The following is a 15,247-nucleotide window of genomic DNA, read 5'->3' as shown; positions in this document are numbered from 1 at the left end:
TTTAACAGCTTTCCCAGGTATATACAGATCCCTTCTCTCTTGTTTGCAACATGTAAGTACACAGGTTATGAATCCATCTCTTCAGTGCAACAATAAATGAAACAACACTGAAATATGATGAAATGTTCTAACATTGGTGTCTACTACCAAAAAAAAAAAAATTGTAAAAATATCTTTTCAGGTTTTCACCCTGGTAAGTTTTATTGTGATATTTAATAAACAGAAGGCAATGCATCACACCTAAAATATCTGTTTCAAAAATAAATATAACCAAAAAAATCACAATTGGCATTGTCAACTGAACTGAGCTAGGCAATTGTCATAATAATTTCCTGTAAATACTTTGAATTTAAAACATCATTTTGGCTACTGTACTCCTGTGAATAGGTTTAATGAACATGAACATTCAAGCAAAATGAATTTTAGTGAGAATATTCATAAGTGGATTTCACCCTGTAAAACAAGCCAAAAGCAGAAGTTTATACTGAATTGTACAACTCAAAGTTTCAGGGTTATACAAATTTTAGTTTCATGGTTACATAAATTTAAGCTCCAAGGAACAGGGAATTGTCTTTTGATCAACAGGACATGTAATTCTGAGTTTTACCACAAACAAACAGACCATTCAAAATAACTACACATGGTTGATTTTTTCATCAGACTATTTCATGATCTGTGTCCAGGTGAAGTTCTGTGGATTATTTCAATACTAAAAGGGGTCTTACAAGAAAGATGGGGACAGACTTTTCAGAAGGGCCTGTTGCGATAGGACAAGGGTTGGGTCCTACCCAACTAAAGGAGGGTAGGTTCAGACTAGATATTATGAAGAAACTTTGTATGATGAGGGTGGTGAAACAGTGGAACAGGTTGCCCAGAGAGGTGGTAGATGCCCCATCCCTGGCAACAGTCAAGGCCAGGTTGAACAGGGCTCTGAGCAACCTGATCTAGTTGACGATGTCCCTGCTCATTGCAGGGGGTTGGACTAGATGACCTTTAGAAGTCCCCTTCCAACCATTCTATGATTCTACAATTCTATGATTCTACAATTCTATGATTCTATGATTTAAATCAGTACGACTAAAATGAGGATTAATTTTGCCTTTGTGATTTCATTTTTAGAGCCAGTCCTCATGATATGATTAGTTTTTCCTGAAGGTACTGGACAAACTATTGCTGATTGCAGGATGAGCTGGCTTTCACTATTTTGGAAGGCACAGACCTGTAACATTTGGGAGCTTGTCACTGCAGCAGCAGATTGCTAAAGCCTACTAGCACCTGGCTTACTAATAGCTTTCCATTCGTGTGTGTGTCTATGATTTTGGCCCATCTGAACCATACTTCCTTCTGTATCTTTTATCTCCTTCAGAGTTTGGAAATGGTGCGTTTCAGTAAGTTTGTCTTTCATTTCTAAGGACTTGAGAGCCGCCTAGTGGAGACCTCTGTCTGAATCCCAAAATCCAGCGCAGTCTCCTTTTTATCACAGCATACTTTTTATCACAGTCTCCTTTTTATCACATTCCGTACTGCTATCACTCCCGACACTGTTCTTGTAGCTGAACACCACGTAAGGACTCCAGTTTGTCTTTTTAACAGAAATGTGAATCTGTCTCTACGACCCAAAACTGAAACTGGTTAAAAAAAAAAAAAAAAAAAGCAGAATTGGAATTGTGTTGATTTCCCACCATGACAAAAATATTTTCTAACCTCACTGATCCCAGCATTAGACAACCTCATCAAGTAGTGGCCAGTACTAACAAGGAACTTAATTCTGTAGAACCAAGTCTGAACAAAATTAGAAAATACACAAGAAGACAATGATACACTATATGTTATTAATATAAAACATCATTATGATTCACCAGCATCAAAACTTACCAAATTAGGCAACTGTAAACTAAACAAAATTGTAATCACAAATTCCCATATTTCAGATAGTTATCTCTTTTCCTCTTGTTTTGCCTCTAACACATTTGATTAATGATCATCAGATGCAAAACCACATCACTGATGCATCAGGCCAAGTAGCAGTTATTCTAATTCATGTGTGTATAAAGTCAGTAATATAGAAAGCTGTAAGTCAGACTATGCCTCTGACTTTTTTTTAATCTATTATTGCTTTACATGTAGAGGTTAACTAAAGATGAAAAAACATAATCAACCCTGTTTTAAGCCAGTCTGGACTTCAGGATTAAAATCTGTCAGTGTATATGTGCATTACTTAGATCTAAGCAACAGGAGTGTGGGCTTCCCACCCTTTTCAGAGTTGTAATAATGCAGGGCACAGCATTAGGAGAGCATCCGTTGCTCAGTAAAAGCCAGGGAACAAGGGTGAGGGCGTCAGGGATGCTTCCAAAGCTCGGAAAGAAAAATGCCAGACTGGGTTTACAGAGAACACTGGGAATCTTTTAGAATCACAGGCACAGATGGACCCAGCAATGACACAATGTGGTTTATGTGTTATGGCTCTGGTGGGACAACAAACATGTCTTGTGATTCCTGTGAGGAACTAAGGCATGTCTACAAGAAGACACAGTGGGACTGGAGGCTAGTCAAAGAATGGAGAAGACCTGGAACAGGAAGCTATGGCAGTGATGTGAAAGTTGGAGATCTGCAACAAATCAGAGAGGCTCATCTCAGACAAGGCAAGGAAGTGCCTTGAACAGTAATCTCGAGGTCTCCATGGCTGAGGTGCTATCTCATGACAGATAAGATTTCTCCATCATGAGTGTGATGGAGAAATTAGTTTCTGCAAAGAAGTAAACTTGTATTTTACAGACATTCCCCTTGACGGTATCCGGGTTTGTAGGTACCACAGTGTGCTTCAAATTGCTGCGAGAGCCTGACTTATTGTGGCACTGCTCTAGTTTTACCAACAGAAATGTCACAAAGAAACTGATTTAAAAAGAAAAAAAACAACAACAACAAAAAAAAACCAACAATAAAACATAGCATGCAAAGGTATGAGTGAAATAATATCTTAAAGAAATGTCATTTTTTCCCCAAATCTAGTATCCACTCTGAACTGATTCTAACATCACTTTTAGAACACAGAAAACTCCATCCAGCATCTGAAATCAAAACAACAAACAAAGGTGAGAAGCTGAAAATGCCTATTTTTCATTTGGAAACCTCAAACAGCTGTCAAAACAGAGACTCCAAATGGTAGAAAGGTGGAATAAGTGCAACAAAGAAGCAACATCAACAAGAAAAGACCACCTTACTCAAGAGAGAGAAGGACAAGAACAGTGAAAAGGCATATACACTTACGTCAGCATACTTATTTCCTTTTAGAGGTTTGTCTGTCAAATCAAGACAGTAATAGGAAACCTATTCCAGGAGCAGTTCACAAGAGAAAAAGTCTTCCTTGTGATAAGAACAATCTTTCTGCTCTGTTAATGTGTAACATCCTGTGCAGTGAGACCAATGTCTTCACAGGCATGCCAAGCAATCCTGCTTTAAATTGCTATCCTAAATATATATATATATATTACATTTTTACATTCATTATATTTTTACATATACATTTATTACAGCTAATATGTAGCTGGGATTAAAAAACCCAACATGTATATATCTAGGCAGAACAGAACCGGAAAATATGTAACAACTAAAGAAACAAAACCCAAAAACCAAATCTCAGTTCTTAACCAGATGCTATAGCATGCCCTCCCAGAATACTGCATCTGATATAGACCATCGTTTCCATTTACCATGAGATTATGGTTTAATAAGCATGGGAATGTTTCTTTAAGAGAAATCCTTGGAAGCTTCTGGTCTTTCATCTGCTGGTAATTCTAAGAAATGGCGGAGCAACGTTACAAAATCCTGTTTCTTATACAGCATGCTTAAGCTTCTACAGGATGTTTAGCAGTTCAAGATATTTTGCTTTGTAGATAATTTGTCCCTGTTTCAAGATGAAGGAAAGAAATAATATATCTATATCCTGACTTTTAAGTATGCTTTCTTGATTGTAAGTTTGTAGCATTTCGCTTAGGGTGTTTTATTTGCTTAGGATCTGAAGGATTCACCAAGGAGGTTAGAAAAGGGATCGTTTTTCTGTGTTCTTCCCCAGTGTTGAAGCTGATTATTTTGTAGAAAACAAGACAGCGCACTTTGCCAAGATGTTCCATAGGACGTAATCAAGGAAGACTATACACTTCCTAAGGTGTCTGTTCTCAGTGAGCAACCCTTCAAGGATCCAAGCAGGCAAGCCTTCCATCCTCCCAGGCAGGAGTTCTGGAGTAAAGTGAAATGACACTGTAGTGCAGAACCAAGTATTAGCCTCTCTGTGCATCACTGACTTTGCCTGTAAATAGGAACTAGCAAATTGTTTATGCCTCTTAGGATAAAGCAATAGTAAAAGAAAAAATATGTGCACTTCTGTGCAATTTGCCTGTAAAGCACGCATAACAGTACCTCGCAACAATCAACAAATGGAGGTAAAAATCTGCCTGCTGTGACACATTTTCATGAATTCTGTCACAAGTCACATGCTTACACACAAGACAGAAAGCAAAGGAAAGCTGTGTAAATGTGAGAAAAAAACTGTAGAGGAAGAAAAATTAGAAAAAAAATAATTGAAGAGGTGGAAAATTCTAAGAAAGAGAAACGGAGACATCCAGCTTGGCTTCAGATACAAAGGGAGCTTTGTACCATCCTAACACACAGTTTCCTAGCAAATATAATGTTAGCATAGCCACATATATTTCCAGACAAGACATGCAGTCATGGAAATTATAAAAAATAAATTAAAACTGCCTCAAATGCAATACTCATATAAGTTAGTTATAATTAATTTTTAAGTCATCCTAACTATAATTACTATTCCAAAAGAAGAGACCTATCAAGGACTCCATTAAATTGACAGAGAACTGAGTTAAGGATATTGACTTGAGCTGGAACAGTACTGGCAAGAGAAGACAGTAAGGAGAATGAAAAAGATATTTTTTAAAAATAAGTTTATCTATGGTTTTCAGTCCTACTTGTGCTGGTTTTGGCTGGAGTAGAATTAATTTTCTCCACAGTAGCTAGTATGGGGCTACGTTTTGGATTTGTGTGGAAGACAGTGTTGATAACACAGGGATGTTTTAATTACTGCTGAGCAGCACTTACAGCCAGGAGGCCAGGGGTGCACGAGGAGTTGGGAGGGGACACAGCCGGCACAGCTGTACCCCAGCTGACCCCAGGGGTATCCCAGACCATGTGGCACCATGCTCAGCACATACAGCTGGGGGAGGAAGACAGAAGGGGGGGACGTTCAAGGTGATGGCGCTTGTCTTCCCAAGTAACCGTTACGTGTGATGGAGCCCGGCTGTCCTGGAGATGGCTGAGCACCCGCCTGCCCACAAGGAGCGGGGAATGAATCCCTTGTTTTGCTTGTGTGCACAGCTTTTGCTTTACCTATTAAACTGTCTTTTCCTTAACCCATGAGTTTTCTCACTTTCACTCTTCTGATTCCCTCCCCCATCCCACTGGGGGGCAGTGAGTGAGTGGCTGTGTGGGGCTTAGTTACCGGCTGGGATTAAACCAAGACACTACTGTAAATAGGCTGAATACTGGAAATGAAAACAATTGCTTTAGATTATTTTACAGTAACAGCTGTGGTTGTTGAAATAGCTACAGACATCATGCATCAGATCTTCCTGTGAAAAATGACCAGTGCTCCATTGAATTTGAATCTATGCTGACTTACACCAAGTATATCCTGCACAGCATTGGTCACACGGGAAAGCAGATGGGAGGAGAAAGGAGGGAAAATAAATTATTTTTATTTGTATTTCATAAAATTTGGCCTACAGGCTTTATGTGACTCAGTACTGAACATCTGGGATTGATCACAGGATCACAAACTGGAAAGCAGTCATCTGGCTTCTACAAATAAACAGATTCAGTTCCTCTTCCACAACTTTACTTTTTTAATGAAAAAACTGCAACAGCCATTTTAAGTCTTTTTAATACTTGCAGCCAATGTATTTTTAACTTTTTTGTAATTTTTAATATTACTTTTTCACATCACAGTATCAGATAACTGCTAAATTTCATTTAATCCTGGACTGGCAGTAGTGCTTGGGATTGTCCTCCACACAAACACACACACAATTAATTTACTACTATTTCACTTCAAAATTTTATGAAACAATGGTAGTCTTGCAACTCCGATTTTTATTAGTTCCATTCCTCACAAGCGTCATGGGAGCGGCACAATATATGATGCAAGATGCAGCACTGATGAACTACATTGACCGGCGTTTCCTATCTTTAGAGGTATGTGCTAGCTGTATCATTCTGTAATACTGCCTAACTGCAGAGAGGTGTGAAAATGTATGAATGTTCTTCTATGTGTGTGAGCATGGAGCAGTTTGTGTGATAAACATTATCAGGAAGATAAATTTCCAGCTTTTTCAAATAAGTAAGTAAAACTGTAGCTAAACCTTTCACTATAATGATTCCTAACTACCACATCATCATTTACTGCAGGATATCATTTCATAACGTTGTATTTTTATTCTGTTACCACTTACATTTTTTTACATCATCAGTGAATTTAGCTAAATATGCAAAAGTTTATAGTACTGTCACAGTTCCTCCTAGGGAACAGCATAACCATATTGTCACCAGTAGAAGTGCTGTCAAGTATTAATAAGGAGATAGAAATTTATCAGGTATTTTTCCTACGTACAGATGAACCTACCTGGAGGAGTAGTTTAAGACATATTTGTGTAAACTAGTAGTGTATCTGCACTTTAACTAGGAGTTGAAATAATCCCCTTACAGCTGGGAGACTGAAATAAGTATTTGCTTTCAATTAATTATATAAAAGTACCAGTACCTGCTTCTTTTTCTGAAGTAAAAGTTTACCAGTACTGCAAAATACCTTTTCAGTATTGGCATGATGTACTCAGACATAGTTTATCTTAAATTATTAACATGTCCTTGGCTCCTGATTTGCATTAGCAGACTTTTAGAGAAGCTTTAACTTCCCTGATCTCGCATTCCCTTTTTGTACAAAGCTCTCGCTGGTCTTAATTTCACAACACAGAAAGAACCAAAGGATCAGCATGGTATTCTGTTCTGATTGTGTAGACAGATTTACATTTTCTTAGCCACTTATAGGAATAACTTCACGTGGTCATTTCCATTCATTTGGCACCCATTAAAAATTATGCAATTCCACCTGTGGCATATGGTGCAAGAGGCACAAAACAACAGGAAAAAGGGTGAGGCAGATATTGAAGAGAACACTTGAAAACATTGAAAATAAAGTTTTTGTAGAAAGTAATTAAGCAGCTTCCTGGGGACTTATGGTCACGTATAAATGGGAGGCAGGGGGCATACAGAAAAACCACACCTTGCAAAACAAACAAATCACCACCAACAAGTCTGCATAGAGCACGTGCCTACTGCGCTGGTCATTTTGTAAACTCAGACATCCCCAAGTCAAACACCACCTTAAAACAAAACACCTGAAATCTCTGCATAAAGCACCAAATCAGAACACCCAATCTAGCAGTTAGATCTACTACAATTGTGTGATTGGGCTTAAATATTGGCTGAATTCTGTCATCTTCCCACAGTGGCAATTGGGCTTCTATTTTCAGGCCACCCACAATCATTACAGAAGCATCTGCATTACAAAAGAGAAATCACTTTCCTCACCTTTAAAAATGCTGATAACCTGAATCGAGGTATAAACAAACATCTGTACTTTTTTCAAATACAGCCAACAATTTAACAAAAAACCACAACATCTTCTCAAACATAGAGGTCAGTATTTCCATGTTCCATTTTAACTGGATAAAAAGGAGCCACACTAGATGCTGTCTTGGTCAGAAGAGGTGTATTTATATGAAATGTTCACATCTGTAGATCTGCAGAAAACTTTGAGACTGCTTCACCTGTGGTCCTAGAGGAGGAGTTCTGAAAAGTTTATGGAAAACAAGTAATTGGAGATCATGTGTCCTTAAGTATCTCTGGCTGTTTTCACCAGAGCATTTTTCCCTCTTTAGGCAGCAAAACAAAGTATCTAACTGTCAGTAACCACATCAAGAGAAAAAAAAAAAAAAAAGGGTATTTTTGTCCAGAGCTGTGAATGCTAGTGCCAGTCTAATATGTCCTCTTCCTGTAGATAAAACAGCAACAGACAGACCATCAGTTTGAAACAGATGGGGGGCAGGGGGACTGGGAAGGAGAGAATAGCACAGTTTTTAAAGTAATCATGAATGAGGTTGTAATCTATACAGAATATACACGTATATCCATATATTTTCTTCCTGTGTTCTAACTCAAGAAGACGCTGGAAAAATGCAACCAAGACATACTGGATTATGTGGAAGAATTCCGAGACTTTTCACAGATGGTACTGTCCCGCCTGGCAGGACTGAACAATTATAAGGCTGAGGTTAAAAATGAAGTAGAGAATTTGCTAACAAGGATTGAACGAGCACAAAGGGACATTGACTATTTTGGATCTGTCACAGATTCTAATACATGTATAGAAGTACATGAAGACCTGGTTAAACAGCAGCTATTTGAAGAAGCAGAAGAAAAAAAGAAACTTAAACTCATGCTTAATGCAAGTAAGAATGGTTTACTTTTCAGAACTTTGATGTGAATGAGCCAGTCCCCTATCCAATGCATGCATGCTGAAATAGGGATAGATTTTCACAAGTTATGTGAATACCACAGATAATTGCATGGGGGTTTGGCTGTGTAAATACTAGGTTTATAAAAAAAACCAAAACAACCCAAACTACAAAAAACATATGGGAGAGAGAGGGAAGAAAGAATAATTCAAACATTTATTTGCAGATACTGTTCTGCGTATCAGATTGATTCTTTGGAAGCTGCTTTTTATTATAAAGCAATGTAAAAAGTCTCTGAAGGTATGCTCCTGCAAAGTCCCAGAAAAAATGCCAGTGCATTTCTGAGTATTGCAGCTATACCAGGGAATTAATTGTGGTCTTTGTTTGTCGGAGTGGGCAAGGGTCAAAACCTCAACTCAAAAGTGAACTCACAAGTTAATAAAAAGACTTAATTCACTTCTACAATTTGCATCTGGTTTACTGTCCTCCTCTGTTCTTTCTCACTCTCTCCCCTCTGTGTACCTTATCAGGATGGCACACTGGCTCAGCTGCAAGCAAAGCTTAGTTCTGATTTGACAATTAAGTGTTAGGGTACCTAGTATGAAGAATATATACACAAGGTATACTTTTTTTAAAACAAATTAAGTTTTATAAGTATCTTTACCTTAAGAAAGTTGAGTTATAGATGTAAATTTCATATTGTAGACATATTTGAAGTAGGCTGTTTCCTTTTCATTCAAAAGTAGTAAGAAATGAAAAATAAACAATAAGAAATATAAACTGCCATTTTTTTAAAAACCAGATGAAAGATATTTAGCATCATCAATTATTCAATTCCACTAACTTCAACAGAATTAGACTGATTTAATTTTACAAATAAGTTTACAATTTGTTCCTTGACCTTTTCTAGCAAAAGAATATTAAGGCAGATGGTAACAGCAGCAATCACCTGTTCTGCTCCTAAGCTCTAACCTTACACCACAACTGAGTGCTCTGAATATCAAGATTTCTTTTTTCTATATATATTTTTTTGAACATTAGGCATTCTTCTGAGAGAAAAATGTTGGTATTTTTAAACTGACTGTGGTAAGGACATGTTGAAAACTAAATCTTTCTGAGAGTTTGAAGGGAAAAAATTACTTTCCATTTTCCCTTGTTGGAAATTTAATTTTATTGCAGAAGTTCATAGTAACTTTAGGTTTGTCAGTACTAGTCAGATGCTTGTCCTATTGAAGTTGCTGGCAAAACTAGTCCCTGTACAGATTTTACAGCACTTCGAAAAAGTAGCAAGACCCTCAACTCTAGCAAATAGCAGCTCTGCTTCTATGCTATCATTATTAACTGGAAGTTACAATTATTTTTGCTGAGTCACTCCAAAACTCTAGGAAAAAAATGGTTTTTTAAGTCCAACTTTGTTACTGGTTTTGGTTCAAGTTCACACAGACTTGAAAATAAAAATCAAGTAGAATCACTGTTTTTACGTGCAGTAGTTGATACCTCATCCTGCTTTGGGTGGGAAACAGGACATTCTGCACATCTTGGGGTATGATGAGAAACAGTGGGCTTTGATCGTATCACTGTGGAGAATGTGGAAAAATTTCAGTAAACTTTTTGCTCACTGTAAATGTCTCAGTTTCTCAGTCTTCCTCCAAGCTGTTATGAAAGCCAAGGAGAGTTAAAAATCTTCTCTCAAGAAGAAAGACACTATTCATACATCTCAGATAGTAATCTGGTTATTTCTCCTGCAGACAAAGATGTTGCTAAGGATGGCTAGGTATTTTGATTCAACAGTTTTAAGTTTTTAGAATCTATCTAATCAATAAATTCTAGTTTTGGGAAAGGTATTGTGGCTTGCTCAGGGAAGGTGCATCCAGAGTGAGGACTTCCAAGAAAAAAATCCATGCTGTAGCAGCAGTAACCAAATGCTTTGGTTACAGGGTATCAGTACACACAAATGAATAAAGGTTGTTTTCTACAGGCAACTGGAATCCTGCCACTGACTTCAATAGGTTCATATCAGGCCAAACAGGGAGGCTGGTTTTGCTTTCTCCATTTCATCTACTGCCAGGACTTCCTGCCTTAGGGCTTTGTTTGTTCTGTTTACTAAAATGGCTGCACTTCACTAAAGGCAATTCTTTAAACTTCAAATAGCGTCTCTTGTAATTTATGAGTGCCTTTGGTAAACAGGCTTGTTAATATGCTTTGCAGTAGTGGTTCTCCTGGAAAGGATGATACTTGATAAAGATCTTAGCATCTAAATACCTGAGTCTTCACAAGCTTGGTGCTTTTTGGTCTTAAACATCTGAGCAAAGTGCATAGAAAATGTAATGAAGCCAAAACTATGACTCGCTCCCTGCTGGTGCCAATTTTATCCCTCTAGTGAGGTAAACAGCTATGTAATTCCACCAGTCATGCTTCTAGCATAGGAACTGATAACACAGACATCATACTAGTTCATTTAAAGACCACCTTAATGTATCAGCATTCACAATTTTGTGATCTATATATTTGTACGAGTTCCTTTGTGCATCAGGTGGGAAGTGGAATGGGAAGATAACCCAGTATTTTGGCTTTCTGTTATGATGATCTATTTTTATTTGTCTTTATATTATAAATGCAAAAAAAATGAGGCTAACAGAGGATAAGCGAATTCCTGAAACAAAAATACTATACACATGGCATATCAGGAAAATTGATTTTAATGTGTATGCCTTCAATAAGAAATAAATTTTATTATTTTACTGTGTTGATATAAAACAGAAGTCACTTTTCTGAAGTAAAAATTACAGCCCTGTAAAAGAACTGACAAGAGTAATCACAGAATCCCTAACTGTGCTCTTGGTCTCCTCAGGTACACAAATAGAATCCCTTTTGGATAACACTGGTCTAATAGAGCAGAAAACAGCACACTATGTGTAGCTGAAGATAGGCAGTTTCCTTAGCAGGAGATGCTGAATATATCATATAAAATTAGCTTCAACACTACTTACCATAGCCACATTGCTGACACATTTACTGATATACTGACCCTGGTCTTATAGTTGGATTAAAAGGCAACTAAGTAATTCAAAGAAAGGAAACTAGAAAATTCACAGATATTCTAATTTTTTTTTTTTTTGTCTTTGGGTGTTTCCTTGCAGGTTGTGACCACATGCTTGCAGGTATTAAGTCCCTAAAGATAGTTAAGAAGACTGGAGATAAGCATGGCTCTTGGATGAAAGATCCTGGCAAAAAGCATACAAAGATTTATTTATTAAATGGTTCTGTAAATAATGTTATTTTGGAATTTGCAAATATCATGACATTCATGGAAGACAATCATACACTAAAAGCTCGCAGAGTCACCTTGCCATCTCCCTGGGAGGGAACTGGCCACATCATATATCAGGGTTTCTTGTTCTATCACAGATATGGCTCCTTAAATGAGATAATTAAATTCAATATCCAGAAAAGAAATATAACTGACCAAATGCTACTGCCAGGGGCTGGAAGGATTCCTGCCTATCAGCTTTCTCCATCTACAAAAATAGATCTTGCCATTGATGAGCAAGGGCTCTGGGCAATCCATGCAGAACCAGAGACTGAAGGAAACATTGTAATTACTAAAATCAACCACATAACCATGGCAGTAGAGCATACTTGGGACACATCATGCAACAGCAAGGATGCTGAGGCAGCTTTCATGGCATGCAACACACTCTATGTTGTCTACAACTTTGCTAGTGGAGGCACCTCTCGCATACAATGTGTTTATGACGTTTTGGATGCTGTAAATACTTATGAAATCCCAGTATTGCATTTTCCAAAACGTCAGGGTAGCCATTCCACTATACATTACAATCCCAAAGAAAAGCAACTCTTTGCTTGGGGTGATGGATCTCAGATCATTTACAAGCTTCTCACAAAGCAAAAAGTTTAGAATCTTTAGCAATTTTTCAACTACACTTAAAATCTAGCAGTGCAATGTCAACATGGTCATTACAGTGTATTAAAATTACGTTATTCCCATCTATTACAACTTTCATCTCTTTTACATAAATTTAGGTTTACATACTCCAGTGATCTTAAACTAATGTCCAATTAAGAATATGTAAAGACCCCATTAATATGAATTACATGATGACTAAATACCACACATGTACAACACACACACACAAATTAGTCTTAAAGACTAAGGTTAATTAAAAAACATAATAATCCATCTCTGACATATTCTCTCCCTATCAAAACTATGTATTATGTTTCAGTGCCACGGAAGTCAAGCCATAAGCTCTTTCTGTCCAATACACATTATCTGACAACCTCTACTACCCTGAAGCTCACTGTAGGAAGCCTTCTTGTAAGCACTCTAAAGTCACATGCTTCCAGAGAAATTATCTATCAAGTTTTAACAGGAGAGGTTTATTATATCACAAAGCATAACAGTATACATCCTCACAAACATGGTTTATTTTTAACATATAGTTCTTGCACATTACATCAAGGCTATTCCTAATCACTGAACTTTTAGACTATTTCCATGAAATTTCCACATTTTTGTTATGCATATAGCTGTACAGTCCACTTGTGATCCTGCTAATACATTAGCTGCAGCTAAATATTCACTTTTATCAGCTTCAATTTGCCACCTTCCAATTTTTTTCAGTATAGCACTGCTTGTGTGTCAGAAGGAATGTTCCTAGATGATCTGTTCTGTATCATACACTATTTTTAAATGTTTTCCATATCACTCCTGGTTTCCTTTCTTATTAGGCCTCTTTCAGCATCTAGTTGTGAGGCATTTTCTCAGTACTTCAAATCACTTCCATTGCTCATAGCAGAATCTTGCTCATCCTAACCTCTGACTCCATCAAAATACCTGTACAGAAAAGTTGGCCCTGATGTGCACAAGAGTGCAAGTGAGGGCATGCTACTGGTTGGTCCTGGGTTTGTAACAGATAAACTTCAGGTAAACACAAACACATTTTTGTTTCAAAAATAATATTAAAAAAAACCCCAAACAAACCATACACTTTTACTTGTGAAACACAGGTACTGGCTGTAATTTTTGGATTTTAATGACAGATGCATTTCTGTTTGATAACAAAAAAAAAAAAACAACCACAAAAAATGGTGCTTGAAAAGCAATCCACAGCTGTTTCTACAGAAAGCCCATTTTGTTCTTTACATTGAAAGAGTTGTTGTTCTGTTTAAAAATAGCTTCAATGGAACAGCCAAACATCAGGGAATGATTCTGAAAAGGAGTTCCAGAATACAACTAAGAGTATATGGACTGCTGAGTTGCAAGAGTACTACTCTGCTTTTAGCAAAAGAAACTGTATTGTTCTAGGCACCCTTAATGACTATAGCATTACTTCTGTGTTACAGAAGCCATAGGAAGCACAGTTAAAGACATCCTCAGGCTGAAAGTAAGGTGGGCTGGCACTGATTTCCTGTGTGACCATGGGTCAAAGGCAGATTCAACTATTTGGCCTTTTATTCCTCATCTGTAAAATTACAAACGCAGAAATACAAAATGGTATTAGCCACCTTTGGAACGCTTTGAGATCTTTTACTGCAAAAGGGTGTGTAATTTACCTAACAAATAAAGGCTTTTGATGTATATATGGACTAAGTCTGCTCTTTAAAAAAGGCATTCCTGGAACATGCTACGTGCCAACACTTACACAACCAAGAAAGCCTACGTTATTATTCTGTATAGAGATTTCAAAGAGCAATCCTCAAAAGTTCAGGCAGGGTACTCTCTGAACCTTGCTGCCCTGGAAATCCAATCTTCATAATGAATTAAAGGTACTGCCTCATTTTGATAAAAGGAGAAAGTTTTGTATGGATAAGCTTCACTAGATTATTTCATATTGTACAAAATGCAAGAGAAATGAAAACAAGAAAACAGAACAAAGCTGATCAGTTAACATTCAGGTAAGAGAAAGAAGGCATACTTTCTCCTCCAGCTTCCTGATATATATATGGATTTGATCAATTTTCATAACTGGTAGCACACAAACAGATATTTTTGAGAAAGTCAGAAGAGACATTTGGTTAACTCTGGGATGACAGGGCAAAAATAAGGATGGCTTGTTCAGAATCAGAAAGGAAAGAATCACAAATAACTGAATAATCTGCTCCAAGATACCAGTCTCCACAAAGCAAGGACAAAGTGCTGTTGGCAAGGCAGTAGTAAGCCATGGAAGATGGCATGAAAGAGGGCATTGGCTTCCAGTTCAGGTAGATGATATGACTGACTGTTAACATGGGAATGAAATTGGTACAAGGAAATGAACACAGAAAAGTCTTCATCGGGAACAAAAACTACAGAAATGACAGATTATGACCTCTACATTCACCATCTAGATAACATCCACTATTGTCCTTATTACTCCAGTCCTTTCACGCTGTGCTTTCTCCATGTGCCTGTTTCTTCTCTATCATGGGCTTTTTGCTTTTTCAGTGCTGCATTTTCATTTTCAGACTCTACAGTCAGGTGCTCTTTGGTTGGCTCTTCTGCTTTGCTGCAGCTGAGTGGAATCCAGCATTCTCCGCTATGACAGCAGGATCATCATCCTTTTAACAACAGCAGCACTCCTCAGTGCTTTGGCTGTGAAAAAGGTCCCTCTCCACTAATACCAGTTACCCCATTCTTTTCCTGCACTAAATCATGACTGCCC

The 15,247-nt window shown here is 37.5% G+C and overlaps 1 protein-coding gene and 1 long non-coding RNA gene across 4 annotated transcripts in view; one reads left to right on the top strand and one right to left on the bottom strand.

Annotated features, from left to right (window-relative positions):
• Positions 1 to 15,247, bottom strand: part of LOC141930778 (uncharacterized) — a 44,305-nt gene that overhangs the window by 17,884 nt on the left and 11,174 nt on the right. The window lies entirely within an intron of this gene.
• Positions 5,576 to 14,184, top strand: OLFML1 (olfactomedin like 1). 3 transcript variants are annotated; one of them, XM_074842050.1, is made up of 3 exons: positions 5,576 to 6,264; positions 8,291 to 8,576; positions 11,723 to 14,184. In XM_074842050.1, the coding sequence occupies exons 1-3, from the start codon at positions 6,139 to 6,141 to the stop codon at positions 12,499 to 12,501; spliced, it is 1,191 nt and encodes a 396-aa protein (XP_074698151.1). In that variant the 5' UTR covers positions 5,576 to 6,138; the 3' UTR covers positions 12,502 to 14,184. The 3 variants fall into 3 exon arrangements, with proteins under 3 accessions (XP_074698151.1, XP_074698149.1, XP_074698152.1); XM_074842048.1 differs by having other exon boundaries at positions 8,288 to 8,576; XM_074842051.1 differs by having other exon boundaries at positions 6,147 to 6,264; positions 8,478 to 8,576.

Source organism: Strix aluco, chromosome 16 (assembly GCF_031877795.1).
Source record: "Strix aluco isolate bStrAlu1 chromosome 16, bStrAlu1.hap1, whole genome shotgun sequence".
Classification (NCBI taxonomy): domain Eukaryota; kingdom Metazoa; phylum Chordata; class Aves; order Strigiformes; family Strigidae; genus Strix; species Strix aluco.
The sequence above is the reverse complement of the archived record's forward strand: the minus strand, read 5'-3'. Positions and strand labels throughout refer to the sequence as shown.